Source organism: Enhydra lutris, unplaced genomic scaffold (genome assembly GCF_002288905.1).
Source record: "Enhydra lutris kenyoni isolate GAN:26980312 unplaced genomic scaffold, ASM228890v2 scaffoldscaffold20, whole genome shotgun sequence".
Classification (NCBI taxonomy): Eukaryota; Metazoa; Chordata; class Mammalia; order Carnivora; family Mustelidae; genus Enhydra; species Enhydra lutris.
Genome location: NW_019154104.1, coordinates 19,180,104 through 19,194,635, shown reverse-complemented (window position 1 = coordinate 19,194,635; position 14,532 = coordinate 19,180,104). Strand labels below are relative to the sequence as shown.

Sequence of the window (14,532 nt, the reverse complement as noted above, 5' to 3'; positions counted from 1 at the left end):
CCCTTGCCTTAGAAGACCAGGAAGAGGTTGCTACAGCCTGTGTCATAGAAGTTACTGTGTGTGTTCTCTTCTAGGATTTTTGTGGTTTCTGGTCTCACATTTAGATCTTTAATTCATTTTGAATTTATTTTTGTGTATGAAACATGGTCCAGTTTCTTTCTTTTACATGGTGCTGTCCAGTTTTTCCAACACCATTTGTTGAGGAGGCTTTTTCCCATTAGATATTCTTTCCTGCTTTGTTGAAGATTAGTTGACCATATTAATGGTCAATTTATGTTGACCATTATAAATGGTAGGTAGGTAGGTAGATTCATTTCTGGGTTTTCTATTCTGTTCCATTGATCTGTGTGTCTGTTTTTGTGCCAGTACCATACGGTTTCAATTACTGCAGCTTTAATTTAACTTGAAGTCCAGAATTGTGATGCCTCCAGCTTTTCTTTGCTTTTTCAAGATTGCTTTGGCTATTTGGGATCTTTTGTGGTTCCATACAAATTTTAGAATTGTTGTTCTAGTTCTGAGAAAAATGACATTGCTATTTTGATAGGGATTGCATTAAATGTGTAGATTGCTTAGGATAGAGTATAGACATTTTAACAAGATTTGTTCTTTTAATCCATGAGAATGTCTTCCCATTTCTTTGTGTCATCTTCAATTTCTTTCCTCAGTGTTTTATAGTTTTCAGAGTACGGGTCTTTCACTTCTTTGGCTAGGTTTATTCCTGGGTATCTGATTCTTTTTGGTGCAGTTGTAAATGGGATTGTTTTCTTAATTTCTTTTGCTGCAGTTTCATTATTGTTGTATAGAAGTGTAACAGATTTCTGCACATTGATTTTTGTATCCTGTGACTTTGCTAAATTCGTGTAGCAGTTTTTCGGTGGAGTCTTTCATATTTTCTTTATTAGTATCATGTTGTCTGCAAATAGGGAAAGTTTTACTGCTTACTTACTGACTTAGATGCCTTTCTGTCCTTTTTGTTGTCTGATTGCTGTGTCTCGGACTTCTAGAATTATGTTGAATAAAAGTAGTGAGAGTGAATATCCTTGTTTTGTTTCTGTTCTCTCCGTTTTTTTTCCCATTAAAGATGATACTGGCTGTGGGTTTTTCATATATGGCCTTTATTATGTTGAGTTGTGTTCCCTCTAAACCTAATTTGTTGAGGGTTTTTATCATAAATGGATGTTGTACTTTGTCAAATGCTTTTTCTCCATCTGTTGAAATGATCATATGGTTCTTATCCTTTATCTTATTGATGTGACGTTGATTGATGTGCAAATATGAATTACCCTGGAAACCCAGGAATAAATCCCACTTGATTGTGGTGAATGATTTTTTTTAATGTATTGTTGGATTCAGTATGCTAGTATTTTGTTGAGGATTTTACATCTACATTCATCAGGGATATTGGCCTATAGATCTCTTTTTTAGTGGTGTCTTTCTCTGGTTTTGTTATGAGAATAATGCTGCCTCATAGGATGAATATGGAAGTTTTCCTTTTCTGTTTTTTGGAATAGTTTGAGAGCTATTAACTCTTTCTTTTTTTTTTTTTTTTTTAAGATTTTATTTATTTATTTGACAGACAGAGATTACAAGTAGGCAGAGAGGCAGGCAGAGAGAGAGGAGGAAGCAGGCTCCCCGCTGAGCAGAGAGCCCGATGTGGGGCTCGATCCCAGGACCCTGGAATCATGACCCGAGCTGAAGGCAGAGGCTTTAACCCACTGAGCCACCCAGGCGCCCCCTATTAACTCTTTCTTTAAGTGTTTGGTAGAATTTGCCCGTGAAGCCATCTGGTCCTGGACTTTTGTTTGTTGGCAGTTTTTCGATTCCTGATTCCATTTCTTTGCTGGTTATCAGTCTGTTCAAATTTTCTATTTCTTACTGTTGCAGTTTTGGTAGTTTTATGTTTCTAGGAATTTATCTACTTCCTCTAGGTTGTCTGGGTTTGTTGGCATATAGTTTTTCATAATACTCACGTATAATTGTTTGTATTTCTGTTGTGTTGGTTTTTATTTCTCCTCTCTCATTTGTGATTTTGAGTCCTTTCTCTTTTTTACTTGGTAAGGCTGGCTGCAGGTTTATCAATTTAATTGATACTGATTGATATTGAACTAGCTCCTGGTTTCGTTGGTCTGTTCTATTGTTTTTTTAGTTTCTGTATCACTTACTTCTGTTCTCATGTTTATTATTTCCTTTCTTCTTCTGGTTTTACATTTTGTTTGTTCTTTTTTTTCCTAGCTTCTTTAGGTGTCAGGTTAAATTGTTTGAGATTTTTCTTCTTGAGGTATGCCTATAATATTTTATACTTCCCTCTTAGAACTGCTTCTGCTGCATCCCAGAGGTTTTGGTCTGTTGTATTTTCATTTTCATTAGTTTCCATGTACTTTTTAAATATCTTCTTTTATTTCCTTTTTGACCCATTCATTCACAGTAGCACATTATTTAACCTCCACATATCTGTGCTCTTTCCAGATTTTTTCTTGTGGTTGACTTTTAGTTTCATAGCATTGTGGTCAGAAAAGATGAATGGTATGACTTTCATCTTGAATCTGTTGAGGCTTGTTTTGTGGGCTAAATATTTGGTCTCTTCTGGAGAATGTTCCATATGTACTTGAAAAGAATGTGTGTTCTGCTGTTCTAGGCTGGAATGTTCTGAATATGTCTGTTAAATCCATCTGTTCCAAAGTGTCATTCAAAGCCATTGTTTCTTTGTTGATTTTCTGTTTAGATGATCTATTGATGTAAGAGGGGTGTTAAAGTCCCATACTATTACTGTATTATTGATTAGTTCCTTTATGTTTGTTATTAACTGTTTTATGTATTTAGGTTTTCCCTTGTTGGGTGTGTAAATATTTACAGTTGTTATATCTTCTTTTTGGATTGTCTCTCTCGTTGTTACTATTATGTCCTTCTTTATCTCTTGTTTCAGTCTTTGAGTTTTTTGTTTTTAAATATTTTATTTACTTATTTATTTGACAGAGATCACAAGTAGGCAGAGCGGCAGGCAGAGAGAGAGAGGGAGGAAGCAGGCTCCCTGCTAAGCAGAGAGCCCGATGTGGGGCTCGATCCCAGGACACTGGGATCTTGACCTGAGCTGAAGGTAGAGGCTTTAACACACTGAGCCACCCAGGTGCCCCTACAGTTTTTGTTTTAAAGTATTTTGTCCAATGTAAGTATTGCTACTCTGGCTTTCTTTTGACATCCATTTGCAGGATAGATATTTCTCTATCCCCTCATTTTCAATCTGCAGGTGCCTTTAGGTCTAAAATGAATGAGTCTCTTATAGGCAGCATATAGATGGGTCTCATTTTTTTTATTATCTTTTTAATTATTTTTAATTATTTTTTATTGTTTTTTTTTATTATTCCATCACCATATGTCTTAATTGGAGCATTTAGTCCATTTACATTCAGTATAATTATTGACAAATATGTTTTTATTGTCATTTTATTATGTTTTGTGGTTGTTTCTGAAGGTATTCTCTGATCCTTTCTTGTCTTTCTCTCGTTGTTTGCTGATTTTCTTTAGTGATGTATTTGATTTCATTCTCCTCATTCTTTGCATATTTATTAGTGGTTTTTGCTGTATGGTTATCTTTAGGTTTGCTTATAACCTCTTCTGCATGTAGCAGTCTATATTAATAGTCATTTAAGTTTGAACTCATTGTTTTTGCCTTTCCTCCCCACATTTTAAGTATATGTTGTAATATTTTGCATCCTTTTATTTTGTGAGTTCCTTGACTGTTTTTTTTAAAGATTTTATTTATTTATTTACTTGAGAGAGAGAGAATGAGAACAAAAACATGAGCGGGGGAAGGGCAGAGAGAGAAGCAGACCCCCTGCTGAGCAAGGAGCCCAATGTGGGACTTGATCCTGGGACTCCAGGATCATGGCCTGAGCTGAAGGCAGTTGCTCAACCAACTGAGCCACCCAGGCGCCCCGCCTTGACCGATTTTTTAACAGAAATATTCATTTTTATTGCTTTTGTGTTTCATACCTTTATACTGTCACTTTTGCTCTCCTTTCCAGTCAGAGTCCCCTTTAATATTTCTTGCGGGGCTGGTTTACTGATCATGAACTCCCTTGTTTTTTGTTTGTCTCGGAAACTCTCTATCTCTCCTTTCTGAATGGTAGCCTTACTGAATAGTGTATTCTCCGCAGCAGATTTTTCCCATTTAGCACTTTGAATATATCATGCCACTCTCTTCTGGCTTGGAAAGTATCTGCTGAAAAATCTCCTGCTAGCCTTATGAGTTTTCCCTTGTAAGTTACTGCCTTATTTTGTCTTGTTCCTTTTAAGACTTTTTCTTTATTATTATATTTTGCCAGTTTAATTACAATATGTCTTGGTGTGGATCTGCTTTTGTTGATTTTGGTGGGAGTCCTTTGTGCTTTCTGGATCTGGATATGTTTCCTTCCCCAGATTAGGGAAGTTTTTAGCTATTATTTCTATTTCTTCAGATAAATTTTCTGTCCCCTCTTGTCTCTCTCCTTCTTCTGAGACTCCTATAATAAGAATGTTATTACATTTGATAGAGTCACTGAGTGCCCTAAGACTATTCTCATTTTGCATAATTGTTTTTTGTCTCCTTTGTTCAGCCCAATTACTTTCCATTACTCGGTCTCCTTAGATCACTAATTCCTTCTTCTGCTTCTTCCATCCTGCTGTTCATTCCCTCAAGCATGTTTCTCATTTCATTTATTGTACTCTTTATCTCTGCTGTGCTATTCCTTCTCTCTCTCTCTGCTAAGGGTCTCACTGATGTTCTCCACTCTTTTCTCAGATCCAGTGAGTATCTTTATGATCATTACTTCAAATTCTTTATTAGGCATGTTACTTATATCTGTTTTGCTTAGATTTCTGGCCCTGTCCTTGTTCTTTCCTTTAGGATAAATTTCTGTTTTCTCATTTTGTCTAACTCTGTGCCTCTTTCTGTGTGTTAGGAAAGTCAGCTACAGCTCTCATTCTTGAGGGTGATGGCCTTATGAAGAAGAGGTCCTGTAGTGCCCTGCTCTTTATCCCCTATTCCCCAAGGCCTGGCACTTCCAGGAGTATATGCTTCTGGGAGTATATGCTGCATAAGGTCTGCTCTTTTGTCCTAGCCATTTTATCCTTCAGGCTAGTTGTCTGCAGAGGCTCTTTGCTAGTTGTGGGCAGTGTTAGGTCCCTGGCCTGAATGTAGTACATTTTAACTAGGTGTGCTGTGGTCGGTTTGTGAAATGAGACCTGTTGCCCCCACTGCCAGAACTGAAGCTCTGCAAAACCCCTACCTCCGGAGATGGCAGCGTGAGCAAGACTGGTTCAGTCTTGGGGAGAGGGTTTCTGCTTGCTGGGACTGAGGCTAGTGTGATTGGGAGAGGCAGGTCCACCAGAGTTTGTGCATGCACAGAGTGGGGAGGGGTCTCGGGTTGGGGAGGGGTCTCGGTTTAGGCAAGTTAGGTAGTGAATGTCAAGTGTTGGGTGTCAGTGCTGTGCTGGTTCCCACAGGTAGTCCTGCGCTTGTGCTTCCGGGGCAGGGGAGGGAAATGGTGCTGGCCAGTTCTTTGTTTCCAGAGGAGTCTCTCTCTGTGAATGCTCTCTCGGGGGTGTGCTCCAAGATGAGCAAATGACCTTCCCACTGTATGCCACAGGCACTCGATTGCTGTTACCATGCTGCACGCTTGCCTGTCTTCTCTCCAAGAGCAGGGCAGTGCCCTCAGGGCTGTCTCCAGCCAAGCCTGCTGACTTTTGAAACTCCATTACCAGAAGTCATGAAATTCAGCCCCTCTTGCTTTCCAAGACAATTAGATGGGGATTCGTTTTCCCCTGCACTCCCCAGTGTGTTAGTATGTCTCTCCGCCTTCTCCCTGACCACTGCTTCCTCCATTTCTCTCCCAAACTGCCTCTTTACACTTTCTACCTTCTTCATTGTGGCCTCTCCTCTACCTTTAGTTGTGTGGTTTGTTCTGCCAGTCTTCAGCTTGATTTCTGGTGTATTTAGGATGACTTTTTTTCCCAAAGATTTTATTTATTTATTTGACAGACAAGAGATCACAAGTAGGCAGAGAGGCAGGCAGAGAGAGAGAGGAAGAAGCAGGCTCCCTGCTGAGCAGAGAGCCCAATGATGTGGGGCTTGATCCCAGAATCCTGGGATCAGGACCCTGGGATCATGACCTGAGTCAAAGGCAGAGGCTTTAACCCACCCAGGTACCCCTATTTAGGATGATTTGATAGTTATCTAGTTGTATTTGTGGGCCAAGGTGAGCCTAGGGTCCTCCTACTTTGCTGCCATCTTCTTGACCCCCACATCCTAGTTCTTTGAAGTGGCTTATCTTTGACTCCTCCCCTGCCTCATATCCTCATTTCAAATAGTTTTTAACTCTAAAACCACTCACCAAATCAACACCAGACCACAAGGAGCTCCTGCGGGTAGCAACTAATGCAGAATTCATAACTTATTCCTTTTCTGGAGTCTCTTGCTTTCTTTATAATTGAGGTTTTTTTACAAATACCAGGCAGGTTGCTAGAATTAATGTCCACTATAACAAGAAGGTAGTTTTTCCCATTTAGCACTTTGGGTTAATCATAACTAGAATTTTATAAAAATGTTATATTTTTAAAATATAATTCATTTTTTAAAAATTTTGGTTGCTTAGTTGGGCATAAAATGGTAGCTCCAGTGGACTTTGTGTTTCTTTGATGAATGGAAGGTGAACAGTTCCCTTGTTTGCAGGACTCACACATTTTAGAAATATTTTTAGTGATAGTGGCTGAAACATATATACCTCAAACCTTTGAGTGTTAGTCAAGACTTTTCTATATTGCACATTTTTTTAATGGTTAAGATAAATGGAAAAAAAAAAAGATGGTAAATCTCAGTTAAAGTACCGCTAGGAAGATTAAGAGAGGCACTGACATTTAAGAAACCATTTCAAGTTGAAAGCATTATTCTGCTCCGATATTTAGTGTTTTGGTAATCATTCATTCATTCTACAGTGTTGAGTGTGTGTCAGATCTGCAAATGAGGCCTCTTAAGAGCAGACCTCCAGTGGAGGAGTCCAAGATGCAAATAAATAATGTTAATATAGCACCAGTGTATATTAAAGATATGAACAAAATACAGTAGTTTCCAAAATATTTTATTTTTTATTTCTTAAAAAGAATTTATTTACGGGGGCACCTGGGTGGCTCAGCCATTAAGCATCTGCCTTCAACTCAGGTCACAATCCCAGGGTCCTGGGATGGAGCCCTGTATCAGGCTCCCTGCTTGGTGGAAAGCCTGTTTCTCGCTCTCCCAACTCCCACTGCTTGTGTTCCCTCTCTGGCTGTTTCTGTCCGCTAAATACATAAATAAAATTTTTTTTTAAAATTTTATTTATGTATTTGACAGAGAGTGAGCGAGCACAAGCAGGGGTGTGGTAGGCAAAGGGAGAGGGAGAAGCTGGCTCCTTGAGGAGCAAAAAACCCGATTCGAGGCTTGATCCCAGGACCCTGGAATTATGACCTGAGCCAAAGGCAGATGCTTAACTGACTGAGCAACCCAGGGGCCCCCAAAATATTTTAATTTCAACTTAAAATTGTGGTCATTTGTTCTAAAACATATTGCTTATTTAAAAAATAATTACATACTTTTCATTCTAATCCTATGTTCTTTATTTTATCTGAGTTTTAAAGACTTAATTTAAGCTACAGACTTAAAAGTTAGCTCTTAGTTTGTTCAGGGTAAGATGGACCAGTGTGTTTAACTCTGTACCAAAGATGTACTGTGGACTATTTACCATTTCTTTCTTCGGTGGCCACAATCTGTCCATTCTTTTTTTTTTTTTTTTTTTTAAGATTTTTTATTTATTTATTTGACACAGAGAGAGAGATCACAAGTAGGCAGGCAGAGAGAGGAGGAAGCAGGCTCCCTGCTGAGCAGAGAGCCCAATGCGGGGCTCGATCTCAGGACCCTGGGATCAGGACCTGAGCTGAAGACAGAGGATAAACCCACTGAGCCACTCAGGCGCCCCTAGTCTGTCCATTCTTCATTCCCCTTAACCATAATCATTTTTTGCTAAAATGCGTCCCCTTGATCCCAAGGGCAACTGAGAGAGTGTATGAATCTATCAAAATAAATACAGTCAGCATAAATCCATAGCAGAAAGCCCAGAGAGCTCTGTATACAAAAAGCCCACATTATTTAGGCTGGCTGGCTGGCTGGCTTATTTATTTATTTATTTATTTATTTAGCTAAAGTCCATGAAGGAAATTTAGGTCTTTTACCCACTAAAAATCTGCTTTTAAAAACAGCTGGGGGACGCCTGGGTGGCTCAGTTGGTTAAGCAGCTGCCTTCGGCTCAGGTCATGATCCTAGCGTCCTGGGATCGAGTCCCACATCGGGCTCCTTGCTCGGCGGGGAGCCTGCTTCTCCCTCTGCCTTTGCCTGCCTTTCTGTCTGCCTGTGCTCGCTTTCTCTCCCTCTCTCTCTGACAAATAAATAATAAAATCTTTAAAAAAAAAAAAAAAACAGCTGGGCTTGGGGCACCTGAGTGGTTCAGTTGCTTAAGTGTCTGTCTTTGGCTCAGGTCATGATCTCAGGGTCCTGGGATCAACCCTTGCATCAGGCTCCCTGCTCAATGGGGAGCCTGCTTCCCCATCTCCCTTTGCCCCTCTGTCCCTGCCCCTGCTTGTATTCCCTCTCTCTCTCTGTCGAATATACATAAAATCTTTAAAGAAAAAAAAAATTTTTTTAATTGTGTTACCAATTTTTCCCATTCCTGTTACTACTTATGTTCTCTTTGACCAAATGGTTGCTGTTTGGAGAAGCCTAGTCATTCATTATGGTAATAGGGAAGGTCAGTGCACCTGTAAATGGAAATAGGGAAGGTCAGTACACCTCTAAGAGCAGTAATGCATTTCTATGTCCAGTATGAAGAGCGTGGAGTATGCATGCTCTGGTTTTCTTGTCACAGATAATAAATCACAAGCTAAATTTAAAGTACAATCTTATGGGGCCCCTGGGTGGCTCAGTTGTTAAGCAGCTGCCTTCAGCTCAGGTCATGATCCCAGGGTCCTGGGATCGAGCTCCACATCAGGCTCCCTGCTTGGTGGGAAGCCTGCTTCTCCCTCTCCCACTCCCTCTGCTTGTGTTCCTTCTCTCGCTGTGTCTCTGTCAAATAAATAAATTTTAAAAATAAATAAATAAATAAATAATAAAATACAATCTTAGGGGTGCCTGGGTGGTACAGTCAGTTAAGTGTCCAACTCTTGGTTTCAGCTCAGGTCATGATGTCAGGGTTGTGAGATCAAGCCCCATGTCAGGCTCCAAGCTCAGTACAGAGTCTGCTTGAAATTCTCCCTCCCTCTCCCTGCCCCTCCCACTTGTGTGCTTATGCTCTCTTCTTCTCTCTTAAATAAATCTTTTTAAGAAATACAGTCTCTGCATGAGGCTCCTGGGTGGCTCAGTTGTTGGGCATCTGCCTTCAGTTCAGGTCGTGATCCCAGGGTCCTGGGATCTAGCCCTGTGTCAGACTCCCCACTGAGAGCCCACTTCTCCCTCTCCCTCTGTCTGATGCTCCTGCTGCTTGTGCTCACTCCTTCTGTTAAATAAATAAATAAAATCTTTAAAATATATATATATATAATCTCTGCAGACTTTGGTGCTATGTCCACAGTTCATAGTTTCTCCTTAAGTATTTCAGCTTATGCAGAATATATCTACTTATTTTTTAATTGTTTATATAAGAATCTATATTTGATATATTACTAAAATTGAAAATGTATAATGTATTTGCTTATATTCTGAAAATATCAGAATACCAACCAAGGGAAATATCCCTGATCTATGTATTTGTAGTTAAAATCTACATATTTCCATAAATGCTAGCAGTTGAGTCCATCTCTTTATCTCATGAATGAAAATAGTAACAGCTCCCTATTTTCTAAGTTTAGATTTCAAGAAATATTTGTTGTGTAGAGATAAATAAAAGTCCACTGATCTAGGGTATTTTTAGTCTCTTAGGGAAGACAGGTCTATAAATAGATCATTGCAATATAGTGTGAAAGTTCAAAAGTAAACATGTCAAAATCCAGAAGTAGCTCTAAGGAAGCAATGATTGATTAATTATTTGATTGGCAAAGAACAAGAAAGATAAAGCAGGGGTAGCTGAGTAGACTTACGGCAGGTGGACAGGGTTAGGGCATTTCAGGAAGGAGATGAGTATATGCACAATTACAGAGATGGAAAATGGCCCAAGGTGCTCTGAGAGCTAGAAGTAATTTCGTACTGCTTATATAAAAGGCTGTAGGCACTGCCCAGAAACACCACTGGAGAGTAGACAGGGCCAAATCCAGAGGGACCTGGTGTGCTTAGATTTTATTTTTTAGGCAGGAGAAGGATTTAAAGCAGGTCAGAGTCATAACCGTGTGTATTTTGGGATCACTCTGGCAGAATGGGTTGGAGGGACTGAGCGTGTAAGGTAGGAAGACTAGGCAGAGGGAAAAGTAAGATCAGCGAACCAGAAAGGAGTGAGACAGAGGAAAGGTAGGCGCCAGGACTGAGCTGAGAGCTGAACTGTTCAGGAGCTAGAAGGGTTAGGATTTGGTAACTGACCAGAGTTTTCTTTCTGTAACTTACATGGCTTTCTCTGCTTCTCCCCAGTTAATTCCTAATGTTTTTATCTCTTGGTTTCAGATTAGTTACCCTATCCCTTAGACTATCCAGAGAGTGAAGAAGCTCTTTCCATATTTATTTTCCCTAAAGCCCAGCCTAACGCTGTGTTCTTTTTAGGTGAGATGGGCGGACCTGGAAGAAAAGAAGGACGCAGATAGGAAAAGGGCCATAGGTTTTGTGGTCGGACAGACTGATTGGGAGAAGATCACAGATGAAAGTGGTCACCTGGCTGAGAAAGCCCTCAATCGAACCAAATATATATGATACTTAGTTTTTGAACGGAGTCATTGTTCCTCTAAGGTAAGATCGCACAGTCGCATAAATAGCCTCTACCGGGTGGCTGTTCTGAAGGGTTTGAGATAAAGGAGACAGCATGCTTTGCTAAAAATGCTTCTCTTGTATTATTTTCTGGTTCTTAAAAAAGTAAGTATGTGCTACTTGCCAACATTTACAGTGCATGGTGTTGGAAAAGGGAGCAATTTTCTGCAACCTGGCTCCCTTAATATAAGAGTTGAGAAAAGCTTGGATTCTATAGATTTGAGGAGTGGAATGATGTGATGCTGGAGTCTACTGGACTTTCTGCCTGCTGTTCCGTGGCGTGACAGCCTTTTCTTTTCTTTCCAGGTGGTTCGCTTTGAGGTGATCTGAAGCCACGACCTCATGGAGCTTCGTTGTGTGTCACCTTGCCTTCCACGTTTCGGTTTTTGTTTTGTTTCTACCACTTTAGTTTTTTAAAGTTCTCCAGTGTCCCCAAGAGGTATTAGAATCTTGCTGTACCCAAGCAAGACATTAATTTTTCTTTTTAACTATTTTGGGGAGGGAGGGAGTGATAGCTTAACTGCTGAAGCCAGGTGGAGGGTCTGCTGGAGGATTCCACCAGAAAACATTTCCTCCGCTGTACAATGTCACAGACTATCTCTATCATCATTGCTTTGTGGCTGTTTTTGTTTTTTACTGTATGTAACTGGTAGCTGATTGTACTAGGATTAAAAACAATAAACTTTCACGATAAAGCCGATGAGATTCATGGGCTATACAGCATGGGCCCCTTTCTCTTGTTTTCTTAATTTTATTTTTTACTGCTCTTTTAATATGGTGTGTTCTAATTACGTGCTAGCCAAACATCCAAAATCTCTTTCCCATTGAATGTTATATAGCTTAGTGATTCCATAGCACATACTGTAAGCACAAGGAGGGCTCTCAGTGATCTTTGTTTGATAGCTGATTTCGTTCTCTATCTTTGCGTCTTGAAGACTGGTAGAGATGATTGCCAGTATCCTGTCCTCCTTTTCTTCCAAGTGTCGGTTCCCTGGAGTACCTCAGTTACAGTTTGATGTTTCATTGTTTTATTTTTTGGATCCTCTTGTTGTTCCTCCTTCTTTCCACTTTGTCCCTTCATGCTGTGTTTTGCTTTGATTTTTCCCTCATCTGGCTTTGATTCCTGGTGGGCAGAACTGATGTACTCCATAGAACTCCGGAACTTGTTGCCTTATCCTTAAACTTGAATCGTTGATGTTTTCATCAAGATTGCAGGGGAGGACGAGTACGGAGACGCGCAGCCCTCTGGCAGGCAGCCTCTAAGCCTGTCAGGTTTTCAGGTTCTTGCCAGATTGCTCGTTATTGGAAAGCCTGGACTTCTGCACAGAGTTTTCTCTCTTGTGGATACTATGAGGTGGAACCTAGAAATTCACAGACCTAACACCCAAATATCATTCCAATTTAAAAGCAAAAAACAAAAAAAACAAACAAAAAACCTCTTTTACCTTTTCCATTCTGCAAAGAAAGAAACATCTTTTTCTAACATGAGAGAAGACAGGAAATTTTTTCCTCAAACACCATTTCCACTTTGTAATCCAACTCAGCAAGTTGTAAATTTGTTCGCAAAAGTCTTGAATATTTTGTAATATTCACTTTTGGGCTATGGACAAAAACCTTTTAATTTTATGACCTACATTAAAGACTGTGTGACCAGAAATGATATTTATTAGCATTCAGATAGTATATATCGCCTTGGGTTCAAGAATGTGAAATTATAGTACTGAAGACTAATTTAATGGGAATCCTGAAAACTTTCTGTTCTTCTCTCTCCACTCAAGTTCTGAATGTTTTACATGTAAGAGGCTTTGAGATCATTAACAAGTCAATATTGAACGTATAATTTGCTACATTGGATAACTTCCACTGTCTGTAGTATTGAACAAGCTGCTTTGGTTGCTTATTGGCCCACAGTGCACTTCTATGGACCCATCTTTCTCAGCCGCCTTTATGATGTTGAGTGAAGGTACATGACAAGATAGCCAATAGAATTACTGTTTGTACAGTAGACTCACTTGAATCTACCAAATGTCTTTTCTTACCAAAAGTGTATTTCCAGAATGTGTTCTCTAGCTCAGAAGACAATGGAAGCATATATATGTTCTTATAGAGGATGTTTTACTTTAGTTTTCTTAACCTTTTTGTGTTCTAACAGTATTCAGAATTCCAATGAAATAAGAAGTGGTAATTACTCATGAATCACTTTAAATCTGCCATATTTTGCCTTACAGCCATGGCTTTGTGTCTGCGATCTTACACTAAAGGGGATAGGGAAGAGGGAACAGAGTCAGAAATGGCCTCTGCTGGTTTTTGGAAGATACAGATTAACAACAGGGGATGAACATAGAAAGTTGGCTACTTTAGAAAGTTGGTCTAACAAATAACCTCAATGAAAGAAGATTAATGAAAAAAAGATTGGGCCCCCAAAAGAAAATAATGGAGACTGTCAGTTGGTATTTGACTTTGTTAGTCTAATGGGACTGTTAAAAAAATTCTTGAATTTGCATTATCACTAGATGGAGAATAGAATCAAAAGCCCAAGAATAGCTTGGAGAAATTTGGTGTTTGTAGAAAATGCCTTGATAACACAAATATACTTAAAATATCTCGTGGAATGCAGATGACCAAACTTGGGTTCCATTTATTTGCTAGCATGTTACAGTTGTCTTATTAACATTGTTTTCCTTATCATCTCAGAAAACTGTTATGTGTTTTAAGTTTTTTATTTTATTTTAATCATACTAAGTTTATTTAAAATCCTGTGTTGTGTCTTAGTACAAAATAATCTGGTGTTGGGCAAAGTTCCTGGTATCTTTAATGTTTCACATCTTTTAAACGAAATGTGAAAAATCTCACTTTAGTGATTCAGCTGTGCTTGATGAGATGCAGAGATTTTTCCTATTTAGAAATAATTCTATTTAGGGTTAAGTCGGCTTATTCAGAATACATCGTGACTGATTACGGGGTCAAAAGCCATCAGTTATACGCAGTAGTCTGTTGACACTTACTTGATTCATATAATTTTCAAGAAGTTACGTTTGATTTTAGATATCAGTGATTAATTCAGAAGCTTATTGACAGAGACAAAAATCTTAAATTTTCTGGTTGGATTTCTTTCCTTTGTGAAAGAATTCTGGTGGTTGTTTGGACAAACCGAGTATTAAATTTTGAATTGGATTGACTGAAAATTTTAACCTAGGTTTTCTTACTTTGGTGGTGCCTCAGCTTTTATGTTAAGTATTTTATCCTGCTGACTGCAAATTGTAGGTACTTTGGTAATATTGGTGTCTAGATCCTGGCTCACTGGTAGGACTGTGAATAATACGCCGTCAGCTACAAGGCAATTGTATGGCTCTTTCAGATACAGTTTAGAGCGACCAAAACTGAGATGAATTGTACCAAGCCACAGAAGAATGATTCCTCCTTGTTAGTATTGACAGACCCTGGTACACGTTCTAGTTCCTCTCTCAGAAGTTATGTGACCTTAAGCAAATCATTTAACCTATCTGAGCTTCCATTTCCTCATCTACGAAGTGCACATAACAAAACTTGCCCAACAAAGGTTGCTGTGAGTAGTCAATTGAGAGGAC

General features: G+C 39.2%; 1 protein-coding gene across 1 annotated transcript in view; it reads left to right on the top strand.

Annotated features, from left to right (window-relative positions):
* LOC111148478 (YLP motif containing 1) overlaps positions 1 to 11,666 on the top strand; it is a 77,650-nt gene extending 65,984 nt beyond the window's left edge. The window contains 2 exon segments of the mRNA XM_022505050.1: positions 10,745 to 10,927; positions 11,252 to 11,666. Coding sequence (XP_022360758.1) covers positions 10,745 to 10,891 — 147 coding nt within the window. The 3' untranslated portion in view covers positions 10,892 to 10,927; positions 11,252 to 11,666.
* The last annotated feature ends 2,866 nt before the right edge of the window (positions 11,667 to 14,532 follow it).